Here is a 13750-nt window from a genome sequence, read left to right on the forward strand (position 1 = left end):
GGGCTCATGCTAATTCTGACCTGTTTACACGAGCAGCACCTTCTCTAACATGAAGCTCATCACTCACCTCATCCTCCAGTCCTTGTTTTATCAGTGCAGCTGTTTTACACAGTTTTCATATATTCTACATCATTTCATTGGTACTCGTCCTGCTCCTCCTCCTCCTCCTCCTCCTCCTCCTCCTCCTGCTGTATAGATATATATGTGGTTGACATGACAATAAAAACCTCTCTGAGCTTTGAGGTGAAGCCAGAGAACCAGCGTTGTTTTCTGATAACCTGTGGGTAACAGGCTGGATCCCGTAGACACAGACAGTAACTGAGTGGGTTCATGCAGTTTTTCCTCTGAGCCTCAGGAACCAGAACTGGAGTGTGTGGGAGGTTTCATCAACTTTCCAGATGCATATAAAGACTCAGATTTATGAGGAGTGGGGGGAGACGAGGGGTTTCCCCAGACTCTGTAAAGGTCCAGTAACATGCAGCAGGACACACCCAGTTTACCCCAAACACTCTGGACTCATGTCGTCTAGAGAACAAACTCAGGCAGGAAAAGACATTCTATGTCCTGGTCTGCCATATTAATATGACCAGGACGAACCAGTCCATCTAGGACACGTCAGAGGGAACTCAGCATCATGAGAACAGTTATGGAGACAAGGTCTATGGAGGGGTTCTGTTGGTGGTGAGGTCTATGGAGGGGTTCTGGTGTGAGCTGTAGTGTTTGGAACCATGATACAGATTGTTTGTGTATTTCTGTAATTCACTGATCAGCCACAACATTATGACCACTGACAGGAGAAGTCAACAACAATAAACATCTCACCCCCAGTGATGACACTCCGTCATCCAGCAGACATCCCCAGCAGGATGCAGCCGGACACAGGTCGTGTCGTGTTGTGTCGTGTCGTGTCGTGTCGTGTCGTGTTGTGTCGTGTCGTGCCGTGTTCTCTGGTCTCTAATGAAGTGTCTCGACTCGTTTATGGAGTCGTGAATTCTTACAGCCATAGAATGAATCCATAAAAACTCTTAAGGAGCTTTAATTCTCGTCATTAAACTCTTTCCCAGGGTTCTCTGTGTTGTGTTGTGTTGTGTTGTGTTGTGTTGTGTTGTGTTGTGTTGTGTTGTGTTTGTTTCTTTAGGTTTTTCTTGCTGGAGTCGATGACGTCACGTTGTGTCATCGTCTCTGTGAACTTGTTCCTAAAGTCTCTTTAATTCACATTTTTATTCTCTTTATTCTTCCAGTCGTGTTCACATCCTCCATGTTCACAAAGGTAAAACCTTTATGTCACATGTTCTTTTTGTACATTCTTGGTTCTATTTTGTGTTTGTTAATTTGACCCCTGCACCATTTTGTTTTAATCTTTTTTGGGGACAAAGTTTTCTGAATCTGGACCGAGGATCAATTTAAAAACCAGACTCGATGGAGATTCAACCTGTTGATGAGCGTCATGTTGTAGAATGAAACCTTTTCCAAGTGTTGTTTTATTTATGAATATTTCCTCCTCCTCCTCCTCCTCCTCCTCCTCCTCCTCCTCCTCCTCCTCACAGACTCTCAGATTAACCCTCTTATATTCATGTGTCCAGGCTCATAAAGAACTTAATGGGATTAAACTGGAGGCTTTTCATCAACAGGTGATGTGAATACCACCACTGACATCGAGACCGTTTTCACAGTTCCTCCTCCTCCTCCTCCTCCTCCTCCTCCTCCATGTATCCGACCTCCTCTCATGAATCTTAACCCTCCAGTGAAAAGGCAGCTCTGAATGTGCAGAACAATGAGGTGACAGATGAATCAGAGCTGGTCTCGGTGTGTGAAGTGTTTGGTCGTGAGTCCATTAGAGGATTATGAGGGTTTAATTGACTGTGCTAATTGACGGCTCAGTCAGTGGAGCTGAGGGGCAGATGTGCTGTGAAACCTCTGGCTTTTCTAAAGAATACAAATCAGCCCATTCTCCAGCTCTCAATGACTCCGTCACACAACCAGATGGTGTCCAGGCTCCGAGAGAGCACCTCCTCTTCATTCCCCATTCACCACCAGGAACAAAGGAGACCAGGAGGAGGAGGAGGAGAGGAGGCAGGAGGAGAGGGGCAGGAGGAGGGCAAAGGTTTGGCTTCAGAGCTGCAGGAGTGTTCACCTGGAGGAGGAGGAAGAGGAGGAGCACCGTCTGTCCACGAGTCAACAGGAATGAAACCTCCTGCTCCTCCTGCTCCTCCTCCTCTTCCTCCTCCTCCTCCTCCTTCTCCTCCTCCTCTTCCTCCTCCTCCTCCTCCTTCTCCTCCTCCTCCTACTCCTCGTTTTCTGGTGGAAGGAAGAAGGAGAAACATTTTACTTTGATGTTTGATGTCGACCTGAGACTCCTTCTTCTGTACGACTGCTTCTGGTTTCTACGTAGCTTCTATGAGTATTTTCATATTTTAATATTTCAGTAGTTTAGTATTTTAGTAATTTTTTATTCTATTATTTTATTATTTTAGTATTTTATTCTATGTCAATTCTTAAATGAAACATGAACATTTCCTTTTAGAGTAATGGAATTCTTTATATTTACAGGTGTGTTTTAGGAGGACAGAGTCCACAGTGATTACTGTAAATAAAATACATAAATAAATTAAAAAAAAATAAAAACCTGTTGAGGAGACGTGAGGAGCTGATTGTGACGGACTCATGTAAATAAATGAAATAATAATCTATTGTCATTCATGCACATCTGAAACCAATTAAACCAATTAAACCGTGTTAGATGCTTCTTTAATTCTGTTCTTTATGAATAGAAACTCTAAACGTTTACAGCAGCACAGAGTGTTTCCAGGGTGGTGGATGTTTGGGTGGAGGTCTGGGGGCGTCTGGGGGCTGAATGAGGCCCATAGCTCATGAATATAAGGGCCCGTATTAGTGCCCCCCCCCCCCCCCCCTATTGATGAATGCCACCTGTCAGAGAGCAGAGAGAACAGGATTATCCAGCGTGGATAATAACAGTATTTACCACCGTGCTCTCGTTAGACTCTGATAATTGACTTTTAGGGACCGAGGACCCGGGATGAGACACACACAGGAACAAAGGCTTTAGTAGAAACATAAAAAAAGACTTTAGTGGAAGAAAAAGGGCTTTAGTAGAGGCTTTCTGCAAGACGCTCAGACATACGGAACGAAACCTCTGCAGAACTTCACCGTTATTTTCTTTTCTTATGTGTTTAAACCATAAAATATGGACTAAACACGTCTCCTCCATAGACTGTATATAAATACTTAATATTTTTCTCATCTTTTATTCTTTCTTTTTATTATTTATTTATTTTTATTTTTTATATTTCTGTATATTAACTCACTTAAGTCACTTAATGGGAGCAACAGCAACAAAGCGATTGAAGGAAGTTTTCTGAATCTGATTCATGTTTTTAAAAGATCTACAGTCGAGGCTGGGAATAAAGAGCCATGTGTCTGATGGAGACTTGTGTCCTGTAGCTCCCTCTGCTGTTCAGTTATTGATGCTGCACCACCAGAGCTGGAGGCCTCTGGACCAGAGGCTGGGTTTAAAAAGGGAACTAGACTGGTAGAGTTTAGAGGAGATGTTCACATGTCCTGGACTCAGAACCTTCACAGACTCTTCTTCTTCCTCCTCCTCAGCCAAACACTAGTGTCCCAGGGTCCAGACTCTGATCAGTTCTGGTTTAACACTGAGGTCTACTCTAGAGCTCTACTCTAACTCTGACACTAATGTTGGATTATACACTGACTCTAATCTTTTTTTCTATATGATCCAAGTGCAATTATATTATTTTAGTCTTTTTATTTCTACTTCATTTCTACATTTAGAAGTGTTCTTGCTTTTGTTCTTGTATCAGAGGGAGATGCTCTCTTCAACTTTGTTGTCCTCCAGTAGCTTCCAGCTGATCAGGTCCTTAAAGATCCTGGAGATCATTTCTCGGTTGTTTCTACTTTAGCCCCTGATTATGTGTTAAAGATGTTTCTATGGTTCTAATGATCAGTCTGTTTAGAAAAAAATGTTCTCCAACATATTTTACTGTTTATTGAAAACAGCTAAAAAGTCATTTCCAGTCTTTTCTTTATTTGATTCTTATTAACAAAACTAGGTGATAAAAAAATACACAACAAACTTAACCAACCAGTGCAGCAGAGACAAATTCAACTTCACAACATCTGAGCAACACTTTAAAACACCAGGATGCGTTTGAGTGTTTAACCCATGAATGTCTGTAGATACGACAGCTCCCCCTGCAGGCTGAGACGCCTCGTTACAGACGTCCCCATCCCCGAGGAGGACGTCCTGCTGGTCCTCAGGCAGCTGATTTCTGGGACGGCAGCTTCCTCCGATCCTTCCCAGCGTTCCTCTTCCTCTTCTTACTCAGGAAGTTCTCCAGTTTCCCACTTTTCTTCAGGTCCTGGAACTTCTCAGCCAAGAGGAGCTTCTTCTTCTCAGCTGGAGGAAAGAAAAAAGAAAAGATGGATGGATGGATGGATGGATGGATGGGTGGATGGAGTGATGGATGCAGTGATGGATGGATGGATGGATGGATGGATGGATGGATGGATGGATGGATGGAGTGATGGATGCAGTGATAGATGGATGGAGTGATGGATGGATGGAGTGATGGATGGATGGATGGATGGATGGATGGATGGATGGATGCAGTGATGGATGGATGGATGGATGGATGGATGGAGTGATGGATGCAGTGATGGATGGATGGATGGATGGATGGATGGATGGATGGATGCAGTGATGGATGGATGGATGGGTGGATGGAGTGATGGATGGATGCAGTGATGGATGCAGTGATGGATGGATGCAGTGATGGATGGATGGATGGATGGATGCAGTGATGGATGGAGTGATGGATGGATTGATGGATGGATGGATGCAGTGATGGATGGATGGATGGATGGATGCAGTGATGGATGGATGGATGGATGGATGGATGCAGTAATGGATGGATGGATGTGATGGATGCGATGGATGATGGATGGATTGGTGATGCAGTATATGGATGGATGATGCAGTGATGGATGCATGATGGATGATGGATGGATGCGTGATGGATGATGATGGAGGATGGATGCAGGATGGATGGATGATGGATGCAGTGATGGATGTGATGGCTGATGGAGTGCAGTGAGGGTTGAGGATTGATGATGATGATGATGATGCAGTGAACGTTTGGGCGTCGAAGAGAAGGAGTTGGATGTGCTGATGTGATACGTTCTAACTTAAAACTACTGTCACTCAAATTCCTTCTCTCTGTTCTTCTCTGTTCTTCTTCGCTCGTTCCTGGTTTTCCTGCAGAGTCAGAGCTCACGTTAAAAACCCGACACCGTTCTGGGCGTCGAACCGACAACGGATGGAGGGGGGGGGGGGGGGGGTCTATCAACAAACAGGACTCACCATCCTCTTCAGGAGGAACTCCAGCTTCTCCTTCTTCTTCTTGTTCTTCTTCGTCCTCTTCAGCTGCTTCTGGATGATCTGAACCCAAACACAGAGAGACTGAAACCAGGCAGCAGCTCTGCTAGCTAGTGCTAGTGTTAGCGTTAGCATTGGTGGTAGTGCTAGTGTTAGCGTTAGCATTAGTATTAGTGTTAGCATTAGCGTTGGTGTTAGTGTAGTGTTAGTGCTAGTGCTAGCGTTAGTGTTAGCGTTAGCATTGGTGTTAGTGCTAGTGTTAGCGTTAGCATTAGTGTTAGTGCTAGACACTAAATCTCCATGTGTCAGGTCCTGAACATGTAGCAAACAGAAGCAAGGGACTTTTATGTGTGTGAATTTTCCACACTTTCTTTCTCTCTCACTACATTTTATTGGAAATTCAATAAAAACTAATTGAAATAAATACACAGAGAAGAAGAAGAAGAGAAACGACCCTTTAACTGTGTCAGAGTCACAGATCTGAGCCTGGTCGTAGTTAACGTCTTCTCACCTCTTTCTCTTTGCGTTTGATGTCGTCGATGAACTTGTACGTCTTCTCAAAGATCTCCGGCTTGTATTCTCCAGACAGGTCATCGAAGCGAGGGTCCCTCAGGGTCTAGAACTCAAACCAGAATCAGGTCATCGTGGGTTCTCGTCCCCCTTCCAGCTCTGCAGCGTTTCTCTCTCCACTCACCGGTTTCTTCACGGGGACGACCTGGCGGAGGAACGGCACCGGCTTCTTGGCTGAAACCTCCATCGGCCTGAAACCACAGACACTAGACTCTGAGACGCTCGCAGAGGACGACATGTCTCATACATACAGTTATACTGGTTATATATTTCTACATAAATGACCTAAAACATCATCAGATGTTCACACAAGTCCTAAAAGTAGATAAAGAACCTAGTTAAACAAATGAGACACAAATATCATACTTGGTCATTTATTTATTGAGGAAAATGATCCAATATTTCGTATTAGTGAGTGAACCTCTTGGTTTAGCAGTTAATTTAAAAGTGACGTTAGAGTCGGGTATTTTCAGTTAATGGGATGAGAATCAGGTGTGAGTGGGCACCTTGTTAAAGACGAGATCTATCAAAGTCTGCTCTTCAAGTGTATCACGGCGCGAACAAAGGAGATTTCTGAAGACCTCAGAAAAAGAGTCGTTGATGCTCATCAGGCTGGAAAAGGTTAAAAACCATCTCTACAGAGTCTGGACTCCACCAATTCACAGCCAGACAGATTATCTACAAATGGAGGAAACTCAGGGCATTGTTAACCTTCCCAGGAGCTCCAACAAAGATCAGTCCAAGAACAAGGCAAGTAAGAGTCGGTGAGTTCACAGAGGAACCCAGGGGAACTTCTAAGCAACTGAAGGCTTCTCTCACATGGGCTGATGTTAATGTTCACGAGTCCACCATCAGAAGAAGACTGAACATCAATGGTGTGTTTGGCAGAGTTACAAGGAGAAAGACTCCGCTCTCCAAAAAGAACATTGCTGCTCGTCTGCAGTTTGCTAAACATCATGTGGATAAACCAAAAGGCTAAAATAGGCTAAAATAGGCTAAAATAGACCAAAGTAGAACTTTTTGGTTTAACAGAAAAGTGTTATGTTTGGAGAAAGGAAAACAGTGCATTCCAGCATAAGAACCTTATCCCATCAGTGAAACATGGTGGGGTAGGACCATGGTTTGGGCCAGGACGGCATGCCATCATTGATGGAACAATGAATCAGAATTATATTAGAGAATCCTAAAGGAAAAAGTCAGGAAGTCTGTCAATGAACTGAATCTCAAGAGAAGGTGGATCATGCAGCAAGACAACGACCCCAAGCACACAAGCCATTCTACCAGAGACTGGTTAAAGAAGAACAGAGTTAATGTTTCAGGATGACCACGTCACAGTCCTGACCTTAATAGAAATGTTGGAAGGACCTGAAGCGAGCAGTGAATGTGAGGAAACCCACCAACATCCCAGAGCTGAAGCTGTTGTTGCGTTTGGAGGAACGGGTTCATGAGGGCTGATCAGCAGCTACCGGAAACATGGGGGGTCACACCAGATATAATATTGGATCGTTTTCCTCAATAAATAAATGACCAAGTATAATATTTGTGTCTCATTTGTTTAACTAGATTCTTTATCTACTTTAGGACTCGTGTGAAAATCTGATGTTTTAGGTCATATTTATACAGAAATATAGAAAATTCTAAAGGGTTCACAAACTTTCAAGCACCACTATATGTATGTATATGTATGTATATATGTGTACATATATATATATGTACATATGTGTAAATATGCATGTACATGGTGTGAGAGCAGGACGAGACTCTTCACCTGTTCTTGTTGAGTCGTTTCTTCTTGTTGGGCTCTCGACTCTTTTTGCTGCCGTAGGCGAACTCATTGTAAACTTTGGTTCCAACTTTGTTCTGCAGCTTCATGATGTCCTCAAAGGACATGGTGGACAGTTCTGGGAGGGTGAGGGGACAGATGTTACACAGGTTAACTGGGTCAAACATTAGCATAGCTCCGTGCTGCTCACGCTGTCCATTAGTCCCGTTGTCCTCTATGTTTGGAAACAGGACACGTTTAATATCATGCATTCACCTGTAATGAGGAAACAAACTAAAAACTTAAATGCAACGTGTCCTCATCACGGAGGTTAAAGTCTCAGCTCACGTTTCTGCTCTTGGTTGTTCCATAAATAAGAAGTGGGAAGGAAAGTTTCTGAGGTTTTCAGCTCCAGATGTTTGGAAAAAGCTTCAGTCTGATCTGTATCTAGTGAAGCTCACACCTGAGACGGGATCTCGTCTTGGCCTGATGTCCCTGGTAGAAGACACCTCAGAGGGACTGACCTGGTTAAATAAGGCCTGGATGAACTAATGAACTACTTCTGGATCAGTGTTTCTTCCTGGAGATAATCACTGACAAATCTTTATTTATAATTAATAACCACAGACAGTCTCACCTTTTTTGATGTCTTCTTCAGTCTGGATCTCACTGCTGCCCCCTGCTGCTTCTTCTGGGTCGTCGTCGTCCTCCTCGTCCTCCTCGTCCTCCTCCTCAGAGGCTTCACTGTTTCCATCCTCTTCTTCATCTCCCTCTAGTTTCTCATCTCCATCTTCTTCTTCTTCTTCTCCCTCTTCACCATCATCAGAGTCTTCCTCATCCTCACCGTCTTCCTCTTCTTCCTCTCCCTCATCAGATTCGTCCTCCTCGTCCTCCTCCTCTTCGTCCCCTCCCGGGTGCCGCTGTCCCAGTCCTCCTCTCTCAGTGACCAGGGCAAAGTTCTTCTCCACATCAGAGTCGTCTTCGTCGCTACTACTCGCCATGTTCCACTGATCTGAGAACCTGTCGTTACCTCGGCGTCGGCAAGATGGAGGCAGCTCTGCAAAATGAAGGAGACAAAGTCGGGAATGTGGAGGTGAGTTTGTGTTAAACCCAACACCTTGTAAACACCACCCTACATACAGTGGGGGAAATAAGTATTTGATCCCCTGCTGAATTTGTAAGTTTGCCCACTTCCATAGAAATGATCAGACTCTGGTTTTTATGGTTGTTTACTGGTTATGGGTATAGACAGAATATCAATCGAAAATGCATAAAAAACACACAATCTAAAAGTTATAAATTGTTATGTATTTTATTAAGGGAAATAAGTATTTGATCCCCAACAATTCACTTAGAATTCAGGCTCCTACAGATTGGCTGGTGCGCATGTGGCACACAGCTGTGCTCATTCAACTAATTACCAATACTCCTGATCTTAACTCGTCATGTATATAAAGCACACCTGCTCTAAGAATCAATTTCTTACATTCCAACTTCTACAGCACCATGGGCAAGACCAAAGAGCTGTCAAAAGATGTCAGGGACAAGATTGTAGACCTGCACAAGGCTGGTATAGGTTACAAAACCATCAGCAAAAGGCTTGGTGAGAAGGTGACAACTATTGGTGCCATTATTCGCAAGTGGAAGACCCATAAAAGGACCATCAACTGTCCTCGGTCTGGAGCTCCCCGCAAAATCTCGCCTCATGGAGTGAGGATGATGATGAGAAAGGTGAGGGAGCAGCCTAAAACAACACGGCAGGAGCTTGTAAATGATCTGGAAGCAGTTGGGACCTCCGTCACCAAGAAAACAGTTGGCAACACACTGCGCCGTTATGGATTGAACTCTTGCAGTGCCCGCAAGGTCCCCCTGCTCAAGAAGGCACATGTACAGGCCCGCCTTAAGTTTGCCAGTGAACATCTAAATGACTCAGAGAAGGCTTGGGAGAAAGTGCTGTGGTCTGACGAAACCAAAGTTGAGCTATTTGGCATTAACTCGACCCGCCGTGTTTGGAGGATGAAAAAACGTGAGTATGACCCAAAGAACACCATACCCACGGTTATGCATGGAGGTGGAAACATCATGTTTTGGGGCTGTTTTTCAGCAAAGGGTACAGGGCAACTTCACCGCATTATGGGGCCAATGAATGCAGCCATGTACTGTAACATCTTGGACAAAAACCTTCTTTCCTCAGCAAGAACACTGAAGATGCCTCGTGGGTGGGTTTTCCAACATGACAATGACCCAAAACATACTGCCAGGACAACAAAGGAGTGGCTCAAGAAGAAGCATATTAAGGTCATGGAGTGGCCTAGTCAGTCTCCAGACCTTAACCCGATCGAAAACCTGTGGAGGGAGCTGAAGCTCCGAGTTTCCAAGAGGCAGCCAAGAAACTTGAAGGATTTAGAGACTGTCTGTAAAGATGAATGGGCCAAAATCCCTCCTGCGCTGTGTGCAAACCTGGTGACCAACTACAAGAAACGTCTCATCGCTGTGCTTGCCAACAAAGGTTTCTCTACAAAGTACTGACTTGTGTTGTGCTTGGGGATCAAATACTTATTTCCCTTAATAAAATACATAACAATTTATAACTTTTAGATTGTGTGTTTTTTATGCATTTTCGACTGATATTCTGTCTATACCCATAACCAGTAAACAACCATAAAAACCAGAGTCTGATCATTTCTATGGAAGTGGGCAAACTTACAAATTCAGCAGGGGATCAAATACTTATTTCCCCCACTGTACATCTGTTTGTTCCACACGACTTATGGCAATAATATTGGAACTGCAGTGGATTAGAAGATAATAAACTCTGCAGGAACCAGTCGAACATGAAAAACTTAATTTCACCAAATACAGAGCACAGAAAAATAATCTATACTCAGTTTGCAAGTTCAAATGTGCAAAAAGTAAAAAAAAAAAATTCCTCGTTTTTATGGGGGCAGTTGTTCATGATGTCATCATGAACACATTTGGTGTTACCCATTAAATATTTACCTGCCAAGAATATTGGTCGCTGCATGAACAGATGGATCTCAGAAAATGTTTCAGTGGATCAAACCTGGCTCAGTTTACTCTTTTTCAAATTAAAATGAGTGGTGGATTCAAAGATAAAAGGGGTAAAAAAAAACATTGAATGCAGTTCTTACATGGATATGAAGGCGCATAACAAGTTAGATATGAGCTGAGAAACTAAACTTGATGACTGGGCTGGATTAAGGATTAAGTCACAGTCCAGCACAAAGGATTCAGCTTCTAACACACTATTAGGGTTAAATACCGGTTTATTTTTTTATTACTCTCCCTCTTGAATAAGACAACAGACAGAGCATGAAGTTACATCATGATAAAATAAAAGACTTTCAGTTAATAAAATAGTATTTTTATTTTCCCTGTTTAATCTCGTGGTGACTCCTCCGGTGCAGATGGTGGCGCTAACGAACCTTTACTCTGCCAATTAAAAATAAAAGAAGAAGAAATATCTATATTTTATTTAAACTTTCACACTGTTTATACTATTTTGCCTTATCTGACAACTAGTATAATCAACTAAACTGTTTATCTGGACGCGAGCTGTTCTTCGGCGCATTTATATTTTATAATATACGTTTAATTATCTGGAGCATCTAACAAGCTGTTAGCATGTTGCTAATAGTCTGTGCAGGATTTACCTCAAACTTTACATTTCTGGTTAATGTTTAATCACATAAAATATCTACTGGTGCTGATTTATTGCTGATTAATCTCCTCAGATATTTAACAATAACTTTTTACTCCGACACAAACTATTTATTGCCGTTCTCACGTGGAGCACTGTGTTCTCAACCAAACTCCATATAAAAATAACACAATTTAGCACATTCTGGCTCTTTGGCATGTGTAAATACAAGACAGGGTTTGAGAATGAATATCTTCGGTATCGATAAGTATTATCCTTGGATTCGGGATCCACCGAGTGGCGACAACATCAATGTGTCTTTAGTAAGTTGCTCTTATATTTTCACCATCAGTGTTTTTAGGAATGTCAACAAGCGGATTCAGCTCCTGTTTTGTGAATTTTTTCTTTTCTTGGGGACAATTAATGCCGAATTATCAACTTAACGTGAGAGAAAGTAAAGCACTAAAATTGTGAGATTTACTATCAATATCCTTTCTCGAGAAACAGATATATTTTAAATCGTTAGATTTTCCAACCTAGTCTGGCACGGTGGTCTCTATAAACCAGAAATCTAAACCGCGTGAACAAGTCTTCCTTAAAGCTCTGTTAGTTTAACACTTAGATGGAATAAGTTCGTACATACCTGGATGTTTGGTCCTTTTTAAAGTCCTGTTTTTGTAGCTCGATTATCCACGTGTCGGAAGCAAAGTGTCCCACCACACAACGCACTTCCGGTTTCAAACAACAACGCATCAACAAGCTCAAAGAAGAATCTCCACAAATTATAGATAAACGCATTTAGATTTAGATTCGTAAATATTTCTATTTGACTGAAGCATTTTGATCGTTTGCATCTTTATTAGTAGGAGAAGGACAGATTTAATGAATTAATAACGCAATAATGTCATGAGCACAACTAGTGTTTCCAGATTAAACTGCAGAGACAACAACAATCATTATGTTATTCATTATATATTTGTATATATTATTATAATTATTATTTTGTATTTTCTTTGTGGTAATATGAACTCGTTTTGCCACGTTCAGTTGAAATAAACCAAATATAAAGTGTCTCCACTTTATCTTGCCCCGTAACAATTACAATTATACTGTGAATGATATGATGATAATAATAATAATAATAATAATAATAATAATAATAATAATAATAATAATAATAATTTGTGGTAATCTGGAGACTCGGTTTCATTTGTTTCAAACATTGGTCTTATTTTAGTTAAAACATATCCTGTAAATATACCATTGTCTCAACTATAAAGAAAATAAAAATAAATAAAAGATTGGTTGAGTCCAAATGAAACAGATGAATGTCTGTTTGTACCCACAGACGTGTATTTGCTGTATGTTTGTACCTGAGGAGACGGAGGTGAAGAGCAGCATCAAGCTGGAGACAATCACACGGAACATGAATTAATTCTGCTTCCAAATAAAATCCTGCCAACCACACTTATTTTATTTTACCACAAATCCCCCTCGTATTTGACTCTGCAAGAGTTTATCTAATAATAATAATTATAATTATTTATGAGGGATCCATATTATAATAAACAAACAAACAAAAAAAATCTGTTCTGACTCAGACATATTAACTTGTACATGAGGCTCCTATAAGAACAACAGGACACGTGGAATCACCGCAGATATTTAACTTAACTATTTAAACTGCTAATTAACTTTATAAAGTGACTAATCCTTCCTATGGAAATAATATAGATTTACTTCTGCAAATTTGAACTTTTTTTTACTTTTATTATTTTATTTTATTTTATTTTACTAGATTATATTTATATTATTTTACTTTATTTTAGAATTTTTAATTTAATTAAATGAATTAATGTATTAATTTAATTCATTTTATATATAAAATTTTATATTACTGATCTTTTTTTATTTTACTAGGTGATTACTAGTGTTATTATTTCATTTTTATTTTATTTTAATTTATATTATATTCTTTTATTTCAATCCTATTTTATTGTATTATTTTATGAAATAACATAATTTTCTGATATTATTTATATTACTTTCTCCTGTGACCGAGTAGTTCCTCTGGTGGATGAATGAAGTCTTTTATTTTTTTAATTTTTTTTTTTTTTACTCTTCGTGTGGAGCTTTTATTGTGAAGAGTTTCCCAGGAAGCTGTTTCTCAGCTGCAGAACTTCACTAGAGACCAGAGTCTGTTCATTGACTCAGTCTCACTGATCCTGGACGTACATGAGGATTTTAGGCCCAGCAGGAGAGAGCAGCTCCTTCAGCTCCTCCTCCTCCTGCTCCTCCTCCTCCTCCTCCTCCTCCTCCTCCTCCTCCTCCTCCTCCTCCT

General features: G+C 41.3%; 1 protein-coding gene across 1 annotated transcript; it reads right to left on the bottom strand.

Annotated features, from left to right (window-relative positions):
- Window positions 1-4012: 4012 nt before the first annotated feature.
- Window positions 4013-12156, bottom strand: rrp36 (ribosomal RNA processing 36). Its single transcript, XM_047577588.1, is given in 8 exon segments — window positions 4013-4456; window positions 5197-5296; window positions 5402-5479; window positions 5928-6032; window positions 6111-6177; window positions 7755-7887; window positions 8386-8805; window positions 12053-12156. Coding segments are annotated over 7 exon segments (1008 nt in total). The 5' UTR covers window positions 8750-8805; window positions 12053-12156; the 3' UTR covers window positions 4013-4295.
- Between the last annotated feature and the right edge of the window lie 1594 nt (window positions 12157-13750).

This window comes from Mugil cephalus, chromosome 2, assembly GCF_022458985.1.
Source record: "Mugil cephalus isolate CIBA_MC_2020 chromosome 2, CIBA_Mcephalus_1.1, whole genome shotgun sequence".
Taxonomy (NCBI): Eukaryota; Metazoa; Chordata; class Actinopteri; order Mugiliformes; family Mugilidae; genus Mugil; species Mugil cephalus.